Source organism: Halichoeres trimaculatus, unplaced genomic scaffold, assembly GCF_033239565.1.
Source record: "Halichoeres trimaculatus isolate MK-OKI-2021-1 unplaced genomic scaffold, fHalTri1.1 fHalTri1_scaffold_2, whole genome shotgun sequence".
Lineage (NCBI taxonomy): Eukaryota > Metazoa > Chordata > Actinopteri > Labriformes > Labridae > Halichoeres > Halichoeres trimaculatus.
This window is the reverse complement of record NW_027437180.1, coordinates 25,830,460-25,848,564: the sequence shown is the minus strand read 5'-3', so window position 1 is coordinate 25,848,564 and position 18,105 is coordinate 25,830,460. Positions and strand designations below refer to the sequence as shown.

Sequence of the window (18,105 nt, the reverse complement as noted above, 5' to 3'; positions counted from 1 at the left end):
GTGAAGAGACAGCTTTACTGCTTCTGTTCTGCACTATTTCACCACCTTAAAAGGTGAAACTCCTACATCTGAAAAGAAATTCCTTCATTCTAGCGAGAACCCCGCTTTGTTTCACAGTTACATAATCCATTTCCACACAGGGAATAAAGAGGTTAGAGATGTGTGAAAAGTAGGTCTTGTTGTTGTCGGGGGCTGCATCCCGCGGCGTGATACTGGCGCTCAGCGGAGGGTGAGGCGGCTCCGCGACTCACTGACGCCAGGCCGAGCAGCCCCAAGACGGGCAGAGAGAGCACACAGCAGTAGACACATAGAGGAAGAGAGAGAGAGGGAACTGCAGCTTTGAAAGAAAAAAGGTACTGTAAAACTTTTGGTTTATTTAGTATCGTGCAAAATGAGATGTTTCTTTAGTTTTATTTTAACTTGTTACGATGTGTAGCAAAAATTTCAGAGGAAAAGTAGACCCCAACGAACATCAACTCCAGTGAATCTATCAGTTGGCAGCTTCAAACTTTTTTTTTTTGCTTCGTTTATTTGAGTATCTGATTTTACGTTGCACATGAAAATACATTTCCATTGAGGTTTAAACTAATTATTTAGCCTTTATCTGAAAAACATGGGCGTTTTGATGAAACTAATAAAATAATTTCAATGTTGACAATCGTGCTGTATATTTGATCAGGTTTTATTTTGATGATATTGCCAAAGTGCTGCATTTGGATGTTTTAAATCTTCAAGGTTTTAGTAGAAGCACTTGCACATTTAAAAGCATACTAGTGCAATGTATATAGAGACACAATGACCAAACTGTGTTGTAACTGACATTGGTTTGGGCCAATTTCGTCTGTTAAGCCAAATCATTTGTCTTATTTAATGATCTGTAAAGTGTAAAAAAAGGGCCTCCCAAATTTTCTTCCAGACTAAGGGGTTGGCTTCAATTAGCTGAAGTTTAAAGACAGAATGATAAAGGTGTAAAATTTGACTTTTCCATCAGACTAGTCATATACTTTATCAAGATATATAATACAGTAATACAACATCTTGAAATGTTATCTAATTGTGAATGATTAGTGATCAGCTAATCTACTAATCCTTTCAGCTCTGTACTGTGTAAAGTGAGAAAAACCACTGGCTTTGCACTTTGGGGTTAATCAACCTTCAGCGTGTGGGCTGTAGGTGATCTTGTTATCATACCCTTCATTGATCATTTTTTGTTGCATTAGATGATTGATTAAACAAATACACTAAGAGTATATTATATCTATCATATTAAAAAAAGTACATGTCATCTCTTTGCATGTAGCCATCTCAAAGTTTTCATCATTTACGCTTTTTTTGCCAGTGCAGGCTTGCTGAAGCTATTTTAACTGGCTTAGTATTGTGCTCCACAGAGGACAAGAGTCTGTGGTTTTACTTTTGTTATGTGTTTATGAAATTGTGAATTTGTGTGTGTGTGTGAGAGAGAGAGAGAAAGAATGAAAAGAAGAAAGAGACTGAGAGAGACCTACAGCAGCTCAGGCTGGATCTCCTGACATTACTGAAGATGACATATCAGATTACCCAAAGGACAGGAATTTGTCCTTGTCTGTGATTTACCTTCAATTGTTTTATCATCCTGCGTTCGCCTAGTACACGGCTTTAAATTCTGTTTGGGATTGAAACAAGTAGTGGTTTCATGGATTTGGGGTCAGAGAAGGGTTAATTCTCTTCAGGGTGAATTTTGAATTAAAAGCAGTGCCGATTTTATCGGCAGATGCATGTAGTATCTCTATCCTGCTTACAAAAGGAAACCAACATTTGATTGTCAGTATTTCTCCAAATAAACAAACAATCTATCTTTGTATCAATAAATCATACTACGATAAAAGCTAAGGCAACACACTACTCAATTACAGGGTGTAAATATAGGTTAGTAGCATTCCTGTCTCCAGATAGTCAGTCACAACAGTCGTGAGCGTCGTCAAAACCCACCCGTGTGTCTGCATGGCCGGGACAACATAGACTGCTATGTGTCGGGGTGAGGTGTCCACCCTAACACAACACTAACCCAACACTGAGTGCCAAGCATGGTTGAGATAGCTGCTTGAAACCCCATGTGTTTGCAAGTTATGTCTGCAGTCAGTGGGTGGACTGGTGTGTCTGGGACACAAAAAAATCTGATCCCAGTCCAGCCCTTCAGAGCCAGAACAATGCTATCCACAAGTCTGGTGACAGAAGGTTGTCTAGTTTTTCCATGTCATGTTGGAGGTTGTCTTTTGTATACCAGTGTGCTTGTTACCGGGTCAAAACTGTAAAGTGTTTGTGTCTGACCCCAGTCAGTTACAGAAGCCTCATAGGTCAATGCCATGTCTAGTTGCTGAGGGCAGCAGCAGCATGTCTGACTGTGGTTAGGCTCTGCTTTCCAACTGTTTAATGAGATACAAGCGGGCTGGGCGTATGATACAAAGGCCAATACTTGGTTAGTTTGACAGTATTTGTGGACTGATTCGAATACCTTTCACGCAAGTCTGCATGGGTAAGGAGTATGTGCCAGTGCAGATCTTCTAATCCATCCACCTGGTCTTTATCCAGCTAACCCCTTTGTAAGACATCACTGTGAAGTCAGGGCTACTGTGTAAATGTAGTAGGTAGTAATCTGGACGTTAACCTTGTGTAAAGAGACAGGGTGATAGGCAATAATAAGCACAGTTTGGCTGCTCTGTAACCTATACTGCTCACCGATTTGGGCATGTTCTTCTTATACATGTTGTAGTAACATTAACACCTCCTACACACACTTAACCAAGGCGCCTCTTCTCATCAAAACCTAACCAAATGTTTTGAGTTGTAAAAGTGTGCCAGACGCAAAAGTCAGCAGTGATGTGCACATGACACGTGTGAAAGGGACCAAGCTGTCGGTGTGGTACAGATATTTCCAAAGATATGTTGCCTTTGCTAGCATGTTGCACATTTGCTTTGTAGCAGATACACAAGAATGAATGCACCGCTCTGCCTGGTGTAGCCAGTTTCAGTGATTAATGTACAAGTGTTGCAACAGTTTATTGATGATGAGTCTGCACTGACTCATGTCAATGTCAATCATAGCAAAGTGTATGAGTAACTAGTGACTAAATTTAGGAAAATATGAATGATGTCTTTGTTTGGACATTTGACATTTGGAAAGTTTGTTCTGTTTAAGAAAAGAATGAAATTATTTCATTTTTACATTTTTGCACTACAACTCAAGCACTAAACCTTTATTTCGTTTGCAGACATTCAGTATCATTTCATATTTTACCTCCTATTTCACTTGAGTTTCTAAGCTACTGGACCAGTTGTCTCAGCTTGACAGCTTCTCACATGTTCATGCCTTAACACATTGTGCCGCAATACTTTGATATATTCATGCAATTACATCTCTATCGAGATGCTCTTAATCTGTGAGGATCCTCAAATACACATAATCTATACCAAGATCGGTCGTTGTAAAGAGAGTGTTTTCAACCTCTCTCCAAAAACACTCACTTTGTCTCATATCACTGTCTTCCTCCAGTCTCACATTCTCCTTCATCCTCTGTATCATTCTCCCTTTTTGCCTCCTTTCCATCTCTCTGTCTTTCCCTCTCCCTCTCTCTTCCTGCACTCCTCTGTTTATAGCCAGTGACTCCATTGAGCGGGGGCTAATGGAGGCCCCATCCAGGACCCTGCTGATAAATAATGTAGCTTCTTTATAATGCTCTGTCCCCTGGGAGGGTCCAGAGAGCATCATTACTGCCTCCTCATCCTACACAGCCCAGGCCTAAATTGATTAACAGACACTGGAGTGGTGCAAAATGATCCATGGGGCTAGTGTAGTGGCTAACAGCTCGCACCAGGTGGGTCAAAGCCTCCGCCTGTCAGTGTCGCATGATCCCACTCGGTGCTCCCATTAGCCTCAGTTTGTGTCCAGTGGGCTAACTGATGGTCGTAACAAGCTACTGCTAATACAATAGCGAGAGAGCATCGGTGGGTCCTGGCAGTAGGGAATGTCAGAGTGGTTTTTATGGAGCTGTTGTGTAAATGATGGTGTGTGTTTCAGCTTTTATAGGGGGAGAGAGCAGTGGCCAAGGCTACTGCAGGCATCTGTGTGGCTCTTCATTGACTGAGACAAGAGTGATGGGGCTTAAAGGTTGATGGCTACATAAAAACGGTGTGTGTAAGGAATACATCTTCCTTTAGCTCCTTGAGTTGTGGATTCAGGGAAGAAGAATTGCACTAAAATGTAGTTAATCCTGCAGGAAAAGTAGAAAATTGTTCCTCTTTTTTTTGATTTCAGAAATTTCAAAATATGATCCTTATTTTTACCTTTAAAGAGAATGAAATCATTGAATATATTCAGTTCGTTTTGAAATTTTAGCTTCAAATCAACATGAACACAGAGCCTATAAATAGGCAAACTTTCAGAGGAGAAAAGCATGTTTATGTCAAGTCTATACATAGTTTTCAGAACAGGGAAGCACAATGGCGCCTTCATATTTTGACTGCCTCACAGATGGCTCTAAACTTGCATTGTCCAGAGCACCAACACACAGCTACATGAGACCCTTTGAGTGAGCATAAGGTTTGGCTTGCAGTCACATATTTCTAACTGCCAAGGGTGCAAACATCCAAAAGATATGGCCACCAGCTGCTGCAGAGTGACATTGCAGGATTGGAAAGCCTGCTCCAGATGTTGGAGAACTGAAATTTCTGGAATCTTGCATCTGACAATGATTAAAGGTTGTCTATGTGCAGATAATCCTGAACTGGTGCTAAAAGTGCTGGCTGGAACTAAGAGGCTATCAAAGCAGCTTTTTTGTCTGGAAGTGGATCAAAAAGACTCTTTGAGTATCTGGCTGGTGACCATGGTACAGAGGTGATTTTGCACTTTGAGCTTTTTTACCTTGAAATTAGAGCTGAAACGATTCCTCGAATTATTCGAGGTACTCGATTACAAAAAATACTCGAGTAATTTTCTCCGCCTTGAGGAATCGTTTAATTTTTAAAAAGATCAAAGAGTGGTATTTCAAATAGAGCTGAGGCCATATTAAGAGAGTTTTCAGACCCCTCAAGCTACCTCTTATACAAAATAGCAACTATCAACAAATCTAGCTTCTTTTCTGGAGTTTGGAGACTAATGGGTCATTCTACGAAACAGGTGCCATTTGGGTCCGCAGAATTTGATGAGATGTACAAAGCACAAAAAATGTGTCAGAGTGTGTTTACAAATTTTGCAGCGACCAAAGCAAGTGTTCTTATTGACATGCTGTATCAGAAAATTCTATTTCTTCAAGAGAAAAATTTTAATTTGAAAAAAAACTGCTCTTTAACTTTACAAAAATGTATTTTATCCGAGTACTCGATTAATCGATGGGATTTTCAGTAAAATACTCGAATACTAAAATATTCAATAGCTGCAGCCCTACTTGAAATTGTGTTGTTCTGCTCCACAGTCAGCATCCAGGGCATCTTTTTGTGTTAAGAGGTGCTGAGTCAGCAGTCAAACACAGTCTTAATGCAGTGAATGCACTGGCTTTTAAGAAACCTATACCGTGTTTTCGACTTATCAATCAATTATTTAGGAATTATTGAGATATATAATAGAAACTAAAACATCAGTAAGCAGGACTTTTTAATCACTGGGTGGTTGTCTGGTCGTCCACGAGCATGCCTCACTACTACAAAGCTACTGAAGCACTGTCCATTTTGCAAGTCTGCACTAGCACTGCAGCAATGCTCTGCCATCATCACGTCTTTGTACTTTCATATTAATCCCACAACAGCATAATATTGGTGTCCCGGTGTATCATTTCACATTGCGTCTTGGCATTGTGGAAAACGTAAACCCACAGTGGGAGCTTCACATACACACTCAAACACACAGCTCTGCCTGCTCTTCCAGCTTACAGTGATCCTGTCTGGCCTCTGTAATACCTCTTTTACAGCTTCCAGTGCCAGCACAGCAATGGGACAACATGGTCCAAGCATTATACCTCTGAGGAATCCATGCTGTAATAAACATCCTTAAAATCCCTTGTGATGCAGTTTGAGGACAAATAACTGTTTATCTCTTATTGAGAACTTCAGTGACTCAAAAAGAGCAACAAAGGCCATATCCCTGAAACACTTGGCCATACATCCTCTCCTCTTGACTGTTTCTCGACCAAAGGAAAGAGCAGTGTGATTAAAGACACAATAGAAATATCACTATCAGACAGCTCCTTGAAGGAAACTGTCTCTTCACTCCCACCCTGCACCTGGGGTAAAACCTGCAGGTGTCAGCGATGTTTTTGTTGCAGTGTCGATGACAGACACGGTGATGTATCAACACAGCCTGTTTCCTGTCTCTTTGATAGTGGAAAGCTGTTCTCCCAGGATGCAGCAGGGTGTGATATCATGGTGGAGTCTTGAGACACAAGAGGTATCTGAGATGAAATGCATTGTCCCTTTATCATACATACACACTTAAGTTGTGAAAAAATATTGATACAGCAATATATTGCAATACTTTGACCTTAAAAATCAATTTTTTTAACTCTGAATATCGATACTTATGATCTAATAAAAAATCATATTTTAGCTGATTTGGAAGTACGATATGTCTTTCCCACCTCCACTGCGATAGTTGGCGCCAAAGAGCTATTCCTCTGTATGTTGCCCATAAACTGTGTAATAAATATAACCTCAAAGTTTATTTAAAATATTTTGTTCCCAAACATGATGATGTGGGTTTTGATGCCGTAAACATCAATATTTTCTCTCTGTTCTTGGGTCAGTTAGTTTAAAATCATTTTAAGTTTTACTTTTACAGTGTGGTAGACTGATAACATAATAATCACAGTCATGTTTTATGCAATATTAGTTTTTTTCATGGGTAACATTGGTAACACCAAGTGACATTTATCAGTTTTACCAGCTAACCACATCTTTGATTCAATAATTTTTTGCAACATTAGTTTAATGTCACAGTAGAGGCAGACCTGACACACTTTATGTTTTCAAGCTAAGTGTTACACTGGATCTGACTTTATTTTAACTACAATAAAATAGAAAAGTTGTTTTCAATGAAATAGTTAACTGTGTAGAATATCCCAACATATCACAATATTGTGATATTATTGTAGTGTGAGCTAAGTATCCTGATGCATATTGTATCGGGAGGTTGTTGCCAATACTCACCCCTTACACACACACCTTACACACACACACACACACACACACACACACACACACACACACACACACACACACACACAAGCTGTGTATCCCCTTCGTCTTATGGTAGTAGTGAAGGGTCACCTTTGATCAGCCACTAGCTTCAGTTGGCTTTGCTAAGTATATCCTTTACCACTTCCCTCTTAGTGTGGTTGGCAGCAGTAAGCGCCCCAGACCCCTACAGCACACTCACTACCCACACTCACTACACACACACACACACAAACATGTGTAGTAAACAACACCTGTTCTCATCAGACTCTGCCTGTTTGTCAGTATGATGCAGTCTATGTATGCAGTAGCTGACAAAGATAGCCATCACTATTCATCCCATAATCTGAAGGGCCAAGAATAACTGCAGAGCAGCCGGGGTGATGTATTTGTTCCTGCTCGTAGGAAATCCAATACACTTCAGGATTTACAGTCGAAGTGATGCATCCTTACCCAGAGTCAGCGCGGATGAGTTGGTGGAGTTCAGACAAAGTTGTTTATTTGATTCTGGCCTCACATCAGAGCTGACTTCAGCCTTAACTATGTCATTATCTTCCAGATTGCATTCAGAAAAAAAGTTTGATCAAGGTGGAACCCAAATAGCTCAATGCTTTCTTGTTTTCCCTTTTGAACGCTTGTATGTATGCACCTCCTGGTTCTAAATTGCTCCTGTGAGACCCGGGTGAATGGGCACATTTATCCCGGGGTCTCCATGCACTTCCTTTTCATTGTCCTGCACGTTGGCAAATTCCTGTTTCGAACCAGTGTTTGTTGGTTGGTTGTGAAGAAGCTCTTGCCTCAGCAGGGGGCTCTTTTAAAGTCCTCTTCCATGGAAGTCTGAAAGCCCCTTGAATGTGAGGCTTCTCTACCTTTGTGTCAGTGTTTTTTTTTCTCTATTGTAATTTCTTATTAATTTTCAGACAAATAATGGTCAAGACTCAAGCAAAAATGTCAGTTTGAAGATTTTATGTTTTCTTGAATAACCACCACTTTCTAAAAGTATTATAAAGGACTAATACCTAATAGATTAATTTAGAAAATAAGCAAGTGTGAAACATTCAGTTAGAATTCCTACAGACAGAGGAGAGTGGCTGTACAGTGTACTTGAAGTCTCTTACTGTAAATGACATCAGTGAGTGGCAGTAATGTGAAAAGCCTTTCGGATAGGAAGCTATCTGGAGAATGTCTACTTGGAGCAGATATGCGTTGTGACTCCTCTGCCAGTTTCCCAGAAGCCATGACTGACGTGGCTACTAAAGCGATAGTAGTGACATCATCACCTCATCAAGGCTTGATCTGGGGGTCTTCTGGCGATACATAAGAGCTGTTTCTGATGCAAAAAGTAAAGGGGTAACTCCCGCAGAGGTGCTAGAACATGAGCAGAACTGTATCTGAAACTAGTGTTTCTACCAGAACTGTGTCTAAAACCAGTGTTTTTACTCATAGTTCCTTTTTCTTCCAGTGACTGTGAAGAGGACGTGACTTACTTCTTTGAAGCTGAGGATCATCAGAGACTCCATAAAAGACAAACTCTTGTTCCATCCTTAACTTTGGACCTTTTATACTCTACTGCTCACACTTCCTTTGGACAGAAGTGAGAGGCGGGGAGAGCGATTTGTCCAACATGAACGTCACCTCACTCTTCTCCTTCACCAGCCCGGCGGTCAAACGACTGCTGGGTTGGAAGCAGGGAGATGAGGAAGAGAAGTGGGCAGAAAAGGCAGTGGATGCTCTGGTAAAGAAACTAAAAAAGAAGAAAGGAGCCATGGAGGAGCTGGAAAGGGCTCTCAGCTGCCCCGGTCAGCCCAGTAACTGTGTGACAATCCCACGCTCCCTGGATGGACGGCTGCAGGTGTCCCATCGAAAAGGTCTCCCCCACGTCATTTATTGTAGGGTGTGGCGCTGGCCAGATCTGCAGTCCCACCATGAGCTGAAGGCCCTGGAGTGCTGCGAGTACCCCTTTGGATCTAAGCAGAAGGATGTGTGTATCAATCCCTACCACTACAAACGAGTGGACAGTCCAGGTGAGTGAAACCCTGTGATTCCAGGTGCAAATGCTCTGCAGAAGATTCAGATACACTACAGTGTCAGGATGTAAGAAGTGTAAAGAAAGAAGATGTAGAGAAAACATTAATGCACAAAACACTTCACTGTGTGTGCTGCAGGTGTAGACAGACTTAACACTCCAGGGAACACCTGTCCTGTTATCAATGCATTTCTGTGGCAGTTGGGTTAAACAGTAGCGGGACGATGTGCTGGTTTTTGCACCTCTTTTTGCCAGTGTTTGTTTACACTTCACAGCCATGCTCAGTCTCTTTAACTTTTTGGATCTTGCAGCGGGACTCCCATATCTTTAAGGACTAAATGTTTTTTTTCTTTTATTGCTACCTGATGCAGTCACCAATTCTTCTTCTATAACGATGGCTGTAGCACTTAAAGATGCTCTACAGCCATCATCTGGTGGAAATAACTTAGTACAACCGGTCACTGTGAAAACAATAAAACATTGTACTTTTAAAATGAGATTACATTCACATTAATTATTTGATTTTTGATAAAGCAGTGAGTATTTCATGATTTAAAAATAATCACCCATGTTGTTAGACTCAACAGTATTTTTAGGAGCATCTTGGAGGTTTATAAAAGTACCTTTTATTATGATTGTACCGGCTAAAAAACGACACCATCAGACTTCTGGTAACTGATGTATTTTAAGAATAATTTCTTGTTTGAGAAGTTTCTGTGTATATGCTTCACTCTCAGCTGTCTTATCCCTTTCTCATCTGTTTTCTGATAGGTTTTTAATCTTAAAACATGCCCCAAAAGTTTTAGATAACCCAGCATCATTACATTGAGGTTCACATCGTATTGCTGCATCCTTTAAGTGCTCCCAGTTTAGATATCCTCATTACAGGACAGTGATAAAATAATGAAATTTGAAAATAAAAAGCATTCATTCAACTCCTGGAATTTGTTTTTCAAGAAATAATGAGATTATTCAAGTTAACTCCAAGGCCTTCCTTGCAGATGAATCGTGTGAGGAAGACAAATCAAACAGTATTTGGCCTTTTACTCCAAAGAAAATAAGGGTCAGCTGACAAGATAGAAACAGCTGTGAAGGGTGATAAGTGAGTAAAGGGCCAAGTCTGTGCACATATGTGTGTGTCTGCAAAAATGTGTGTAGAGCAGAAAATTCCATCTGGGGGGAGAATGAGGGCTTTGTTTTGGGCATGCACTGTGCTTCATCCCCCCTTTTTTAACATCTACGCACATTTAAAGACACACTCCTATACTTGCATGCATCTTACACACACACACCCACACACATACACACGTGCCTGCACAGTGCACACACAGTTTCTCTGAGGATTCCTGGAACAGGAAGTCAGTCACCCACACACAATGGGAGGAAAGAGTTGTTGCCTGCCCTGCACACTTTTTGCTTTAGCAGGGTGTGTATGACTGAGGTGATTAAACCCCAAAGCACCTGTCTGTCCACACTACCCCCGTCTACCACCCACCCACTTACACACTCACACACACACACACACACACAAATACACACACACAGACATCCTGTCAATCTCCCTTCATTATTCTACCAAGCACCTGCTCCACATATCGCTTTCAAAAGTAACTGCTACACTGACACATTAGCCTGCTGCAGCATACACCGTCTACCTGCAGGAACGCTAAGAGCAGCACAGGCCTGTCTAAAATTTCAGCACCAGCTTTATTTATCTGTGCAGGTATTTATAGACACAAGCGGAGCGTATCTGTGTGGTTTGTGCTGCACCTGAATAGCTCTCACATCAGTCAGGAGACTCACCCCAAGTGGTGAATTCCTCAAGAATGGCTCATCCCAGAGTGTCTTCTCGGAGCAGAAACTAGAGACTGCTCCAAATATCGCTGGCTAAGACCTGCAGCCTGGAAACTGACTTTAAAAAAATGCAGACATCTGTGTTCAGATTTTACAATCTGGAGATTTTAGGGGAGAGATTTCTTTTTATTTTGATTGGATGAGCTCTAATTGAGTTTTTGTTCAGTGAAGAATATGTCAGTGAATATGTATTTTAAACTGGGAGTTTGCTAAAAGAGCTCTAGGGGGATGTAATAAACTGCGTACAATAAAATCCTTGAACAATCTAAAATAAAACTGGAGGGAGACTGACCCAAAAACATTGAAACCCAACTAAAAAAAAAACAAAAACAAACCATTCTTTCAAGCTTCTCAGATGGAAAAGGAGACGACTCAGTTTTCAGGTTTTTAGCTGTTGGTGACAAATAAAGCATTCTCATTTGGTTCATGGGAACTTTTGACTGAAACCCAAGCCTGCTGCTCTGGTATTTGCACCATCTGAGCCTTTCTCACTCAAGGGTCAAGGTGTATATCAGTTTACCTTATCACTGTATATAAACAATTTCATGACTGTTGTGATTGAAAAAATCTGCAGAGAAAAACTAAAAAGAAACAACTTGATGGTCAAAGTTGGTGTTGTTTTTGGATTGGTTGTGGAGTAGTGCTTTGGTGGATTCAGAGGAGCTCTACTGACCAAGGTATGATGCAGTGATTGGTTGAAAACTGCTGATGAATTATTTTCTTTTCTTCTCAGTACTGCCCCCTGTGTTGGTACCAAGGAACAGCGAGTTCAATGCGAAGCATACAATGCTGCCTCGCTTCCGCAACCCTCTGCAACAGAATGAGCCTCACATGCCTCAGAATGCCACCTTCCCAGAGTCGTTTGCTCAGGCCAACACCATGCCCCCCAATTTCCCCAATTCACCAGGGAACAGCTACCCGAACTCACCGGGTAGCGGCAGCAGTGCCACCTTCCCTCATTCACCATCCAGCTCGGACCCTGGCAGTCCATTCCAGATGCCAGGTGAGATCCTTCATTTATAATCTTCATCTATTCCTTTATAAAGAACAGCTCCGTTATTTATCTTTGTTCTGCTCCCCCCTGATACAGAGACTCCACCTCCTGCCTACATGCCCCCAGAGGAGCCCATTACTCAGGATTGTCCCCAGCCCATGGACACTAACCTCTTGGCTCCTCCTTTGCCTCTAGAGAGCAACAACCGGCCAGGTAACACGTTAGTCCTTGTGTTCACAGTGGTATCGTCGACAAAGCTCAACTTGATCTGCAGGTGCAAAATAAGAAAAAACTGGAAAGCTCGACTGCTTTTAAATTTCTTCTTGTCTTGTAGTCAAATTTAAAATTCTGAGTAAATGAAGAACACCACAGCTGAAACTGGCCTCATCCAATCAGAGAGGACCTGAACAGTGTGTGGGGAGGAACCTGTCAGTTTGCTCTGAGGCTCTGTCTGTGGGTGCCAGCCCATAGGAAGCTCAAATTAAACCAAGCCTCAGAGCAGTTTACAAGGTCTATAAAAGCTGGAGTTTGTGTCATCTCTGCTGGGGGTAATAGCTCAAAACTCGTTAATGTTGGGATTCACTAATTACCTCTAACTTTAGATCCGAAGTGTGGTGCAATAATTGCAGCTATCTGTGCTGCTGTGGTTTTGATAGTTTTTCGCAAGAGAACGACATCTGAACTCTGCTTTCATGGTTGTAATAGACAACCCAGTGGACATAGAAGGGACTCTAGCCGATGTAGAAAATGGTTTTAATATTAGGAATGATAAGGTTACAGTTGAGATCAAGGTTCAAATAAACTCTGGTTGGATAACATTCTTGGAAGACACCTTTTGTGTTTTTCCTAACAAAGCAATGTCCTCACAACAATGGTATTGTCTGAGAATTACAAGCTGTTAACAAAATAGTAAAATTTTAGAGGCACCTCTGGATTTCCTTTTTAAAAAGTGTGATGCTGACTAGCTTTTCTGTTGCCCTGTGTAAATCCTGATTATCCCCCTCATTGCTTTTGTTTTTAACAACACACCAAAGTTGCCATGTATTCAGATCTCAGGAGTGACTTTGTTAGCATGTAGTCACTAAAAACTAATCAAATGATAGCCAGTTCATTTAGAAATTTGCAGTAATCTTTCTTCATGGTAAGATTTCTAGTTTACATTAACACCAGATGTTTTCAGTCTCATCATTCTGATCTGACACCGGAACAACAGCCAGACGTTTGTCTGACTTAAGATTTCCACACTTGACCTACAAAATGTTATTTAGGATCTTGTTCTCAAGGCCAGAAAAAAAATCCTGCCCACACATGGTGACAGCAGTGGCGGGAAGAGCTGTTGAAATGTTTGCTGGAAGTGGGAGTGTAGGGAGTTTTTTGTCTTTTCCACAAGCTGCATCCTGTACAGAGGAGCGGGATTCTATTGTAGGCCAGCTCTGGGAGGGGGGACAGACAAAACACACCTGCTAGCCAGTGCCACGCTGCAGAGGAAGTTTGGGAGAAGTATGTGCTTAGATAAACATGATTTATTCCTCTCTTGGAGCGGGTGAGGCCAGCTGGCACAGGCTCGCCTTCAGATCAGGGCACAGAGACAACAGTCAGGCAGCTTCTATTGACTGTTTGGCTGTTCAGTGTCGGCTGGCACACAGACCACAGATAGCAGGAGTGCTTTAGGAGCTACTGCATTGATTTTAGTCAGTGAAAAGTGCACAATGTGGCCAGTGGGTCCTATATGTTAACTCTCATCATTGCTAAGGGATGCAGGAGACAAATTAGGATGCATAATTGTGCAGATAGGTAAGATACACTGAGGATCACTGACTACTGGTAGCTTGTCTGCACCCATCTGCTCAGCGGAGTCTTTAAAGTACATTTATCTGTCTAGCTCTGCATGTGTATTGTTCTCAGCTTACTCCTGTGACCTGTTAATGTGTTTCCTGTGCAGATGTGCAGCCTGTGGCCTACGAGGAACCCAAGCACTGGTGCTCTATTGTTTACTACGAGCTTAACAATCGTGTCGGAGAGGCGTTTCAGGCATCCTCCACCAGCGTGCTCGTCGATGGCTTCACAGATCCCTCCAATAACCGCAACCGGTTCTGCCTCGGCCTGCTCTCCAACGTCAACCGCAACTCCACCATCGAGAACACCCGGCGGCACATAGGCAAAGGTGCAGTACAATGACTGAGCAGATGGGACTTAATCAATGTTGTCAATAGACGTTTAAACAAAACAATAAAAACACAGAGTGCAAACATTTATAGATTTAATTTGATCACACTGGTGTTTGGGGAATTTTGTTTTTTCGACTGAGGTGACCAACACTGTCCACTCCCTGCTTCCCCTCAGGTGTCCATCTGTATTATGTCGGTGGAGAGGTGTATGCAGAGTGTCTGAGTGACAGCAGTATTTTCGTCCAGAGTCGTAACTGTAACTACCATCATGGCTTCCATCCTACAACTGTATGCAAGATCCCCAGCGGCTGCAGCCTAAAGATTTTCAACAACCAGGAGTTTGCTGAGCTGCTGGCTCAGTCCGTCAACCATGGCTTTGAGGCTGTTTACGAGCTCACCAAGATGTGTACCATCCGCATGAGCTTTGTTAAGGTAAGCAGTCTGGATTAAAATATTTGGGCTGCCATATGCTCTGATGTTCTACTGCATGTAAGCAATTATCAACAGTAAGTTCAGTGTTTCAATGTTTTTCCTCCCAGTAAAATTTCTCTAGTGTTATTTCTATAATATTTTACCTGTGTTGATTAAATCTTTTCTTTCTAAAGCTCAGTGACCACTGTCTTTGATCAGCTTCCAGTTTTGTATATTTGAAATTGTAACAAAACAGATTTAGTTAAGATCCAAAAGATCATCATCTCAAAGTGAAATCTTCTTGTGACTTAATCAGAAACCAACACTGATGTGATTCTTTGTTCGTGCAGGGCTGGGGAGCAGAGTACCACCGCCAGGATGTGACCAGCACACCCTGTTGGATTGAGATCCACCTGCATGGTCCCCTGCAGTGGTTGGATAAAGTGCTGACCCAGATGGGCTCCCCCCACAACCCTATATCCTCTGTCTCCTAGGCTTCACTGTCCTCAGCCCTGTGGCTGTCTACACCCCAGCATTTTGGGCAAAGTAGCAAGAAAGGGGGTCACATGTCAGCTTGTGGTCCAGCGAGACTGCCTTTTCTGATAACCAAAAAGGGGTTTGACTGAAACACAAGCTGATCTGGGACCACTCAGGCTGGGCGGGTTGTTAAATGGGTTGGTTTGTTCTCTACTTGAAGGATGTCTGAATTGGGCACATTTACAGTCTGGGAGAGGGGTAAACAAAGTGAGCATGATGCAACTGGAAGATACTTGATCTTTGTGACCAACTCTTATAATTCGACCATCACACTCATCATAAAGCAAGTATCCTCCCTGATCTTGCTCCCACAATGTCTCTTTATTCATCGTTGTATAATTCTGACTCCATACAAGTTTGCATCTAATAATTCCTCTGAAATCCAGGCTTTTGAGTGCAGTTTCTATTATAATGTGACCTTTCAGGTCACCAAAGTTGCAATTGGCTGCTGTCAGTCCATCTAGGCTGACATAAAATGTACTTATGACACGTTAAAGGTTGGCAGACATATGGAGTTTGACCAGTACAGCAGAAATTGTATGTCAACAAGTATGTCATATCGTCCAAAAATTCCTGTATTTGGCAGATATATGACAGCAGTTACTTCTGTTTTAAATGAAAACAAAATCCCTTATCACAAATGATAAAAGTATATATATATTAGGAACGGAGACAATTAGGGCGAGTTTGAGAGAATAAGAGTGGGGTTTAGTATGGGGGCATGGCACTAAAAGGGCATTTCAGACTATTCAGAAAAAAGACATGTTAAATGTTGCTCATCTTGTGTTAAACTCGTGTTTCAAATGGATTTTAAAGAAAAAATAGTGTTTAGATATATTCACTATTAGAATATGTGCTGTGCAGTCTGGTTTTGCAAGGCATAGTTTGGTTAGTACACATATAAAGACTGGTAGCTGAACACACAACAAAGCTGAGGCAAATACAAGTGCAGGTTAGTTTGTCCCTTGCTGTAAAAGCTGCAGCAAAACTTTATTTGTCATAAACTGAGTCACATTAGAGACATAAAAATTTTAGTGACTGTGCTTCATTCTCTTATTACACCAACTGAGCAAGTTTTGTTAAATGACTGTTACGGGAAAATATCGAGCATTCAAATTTGAATTGTTGACTGAGATAAGGGTATCAGTAACTGATAGCCCAGTATGATTTCTTTTTTTTTCTTTTTTTTACGAAATGCAGATTTTGGCATTCAATTCTTTTATGCTTTGAGCAATCCTCTTTGCTACTAAACTGTTTTACTCTCTACATTCTTTTTGTATTTTGAACATGTTTTCTGTTTTGTTTGTCTGCACTTTCACACATTGCCTTTGTTTAGTTTTTGGATTTTTTCTCCTTATGTTTTTTGCTCAGTTAAACTCCCAGAAAGCAGTTTTATTCCATGAATATCAAGCCTCTACTGGAAGATTCAATAAATTTGTTTCATTACTTGCAACGTCTCTGTCTCTTTTATGAACATAGTGTCAGAGCATTTCTGTCCTCTGGGGCTATGAATTTGATTACAAGCCACCCACCCACAACAAGACAACAAGACAGGTGGTGTTGTACAGGACTTTTGAAAACAACATTCCCTGAGAGTGTGGTGTCCATGTGTGTGGAAGTAAATATTTAATAAGAGAAAAAAACAGCGGATACAAATATCTTAAAGGAAGCCGTCAAAATCTTGAGTACTTTCATACCACAGTTTTTTCCTAGAATTACATGAAACTACCTGTTCCTCTTTGTGCTGTGGGGCACAGTATGATAGAAGTGAAGCAGTTATAAAATTAGTAACCTCTCCTAGAAATCACTGGCTTTACTGTACACGTAGTTTTAGTGCATGAAGGAGTTTCATAAGATCTCATGATGTGGGTGGTACAATTTCAGAGTGGTCAGTACTGTTGCCTCTCAAGACTTTGCATGCTTCTACCAAATTCCACAGATAAGTAAGTCAGGTGGACTTGAGACTGGATGAATGAGCGGTTGAAAAACAACTTTGCCAAGGATTTGACGTGCAGAAATTAAAAATAAAACTTGTTGTTATGCCAAGCTTTGCAAATCAATTTGGAGTGTCATCCATACACTGGCTTTCTGTTTTGTTCACGTTTATTCAAATCTGGCTTTTTTACTGATAGGGTTTTTAAAAATGGTTAAAGTTTTGTTCACACTGCTCCGTGGGATTAAAATTGTTTGGTTTCCAAATCAAATAATTAAAAAGTTTTTTTCTGACACATATTCTGCAACATTTGTCTCAAATTTGTTTTTGTTGCTTATGTTTGCTTAACTTAAGAAAAAGAGTCCTCAAAAGACACATATTTAAGGCAGTATGTAGCAATATCTTTGAGGACCATTCTTTTTCTAAAAGCAGAGCAGATTATTTTTTTCAGAACCAAGTGCTTATGGAACCATAGACACCATCTGAAGTTGGGGCTTTTATTGATTTTTTGTTTTTCCTTTTGTGTATCATCACAAGTCACTTCCGTTGTCTCTTGCAATGCATAATTAATGATTTATACGGTCTACAGTATTAGCTCACCACTTGCAATCTTTGAAAATTTAAGGCATTTTTGGCCTGGTCTTGCTCTAAATCTTGGATAATTTAACTTACAGATATAGTTTAAGATTATGGAGGGTGAAAAATTCTAGTGAGGCAACATATTCTTACCAAAGACAGTGAATAAATTTCATATAATACCCACCGTTTGTGGCACTAATGTTTTAAGGACAGGGTACTCAAGTTTATTTAATCTGGTGAAAGGAATGTTCAGTTTAAATAAAGCTCTGTAGCCATCTGCTGGCGAAACCAAATACTGCGACATAATTTGATTTAACGTATACACTCCGAATAGAGTAATAGTTTCTTTTTTATCATTTAATTCATCTTTTGGTCAATTTTAATAAAAATATCGTCGAAATAA

The 18,105-nt window shown here is 40.9% G+C and overlaps 1 protein-coding gene across 1 annotated transcript; it reads left to right on the top strand.

Annotated features, from left to right (window-relative positions):
* Positions 1 to 251: 251 nt before the first annotated feature.
* Positions 252 to 16,597, top strand: smad1 (SMAD family member 1). Its single transcript, XM_074665057.1, has 7 exons — positions 252 to 353; positions 8,663 to 9,224; positions 11,814 to 12,083; positions 12,171 to 12,287; positions 14,017 to 14,238; positions 14,418 to 14,674; positions 15,004 to 16,597. Exons 2-7 carry the CDS (start codon positions 8,825 to 8,827, stop codon positions 15,145 to 15,147), a joined length of 1,410 nt encoding a protein of 469 aa, XP_074521158.1. The 5' UTR covers positions 252 to 353; positions 8,663 to 8,824; the 3' UTR covers positions 15,148 to 16,597.
* Positions 16,598 to 18,105: the final 1,508 nt, after the last annotated feature.

Bases quoted from the DNA above. Each gene is read 5' to 3' on its own strand.
- smad1 (XM_074665057.1), top strand. From the start codon at position 8,825: ATGAACGTCACCTCACTCTTCTCCTTCACCAGCCCGGCGGTCAAACGA. The intron at 14,239-14,417 runs GTGCAGTACAAT...GCTTCCCCTCAG, and splicing joins CCGGCGGCACATAGGCAAAG to GTGTCCATCTGTATTATGTC. The intron at 14,675-15,003 runs GTAAGCAGTCTG...TTGTTCGTGCAG, and splicing joins TCCGCATGAGCTTTGTTAAG to GGCTGGGGAGCAGAGTACCA.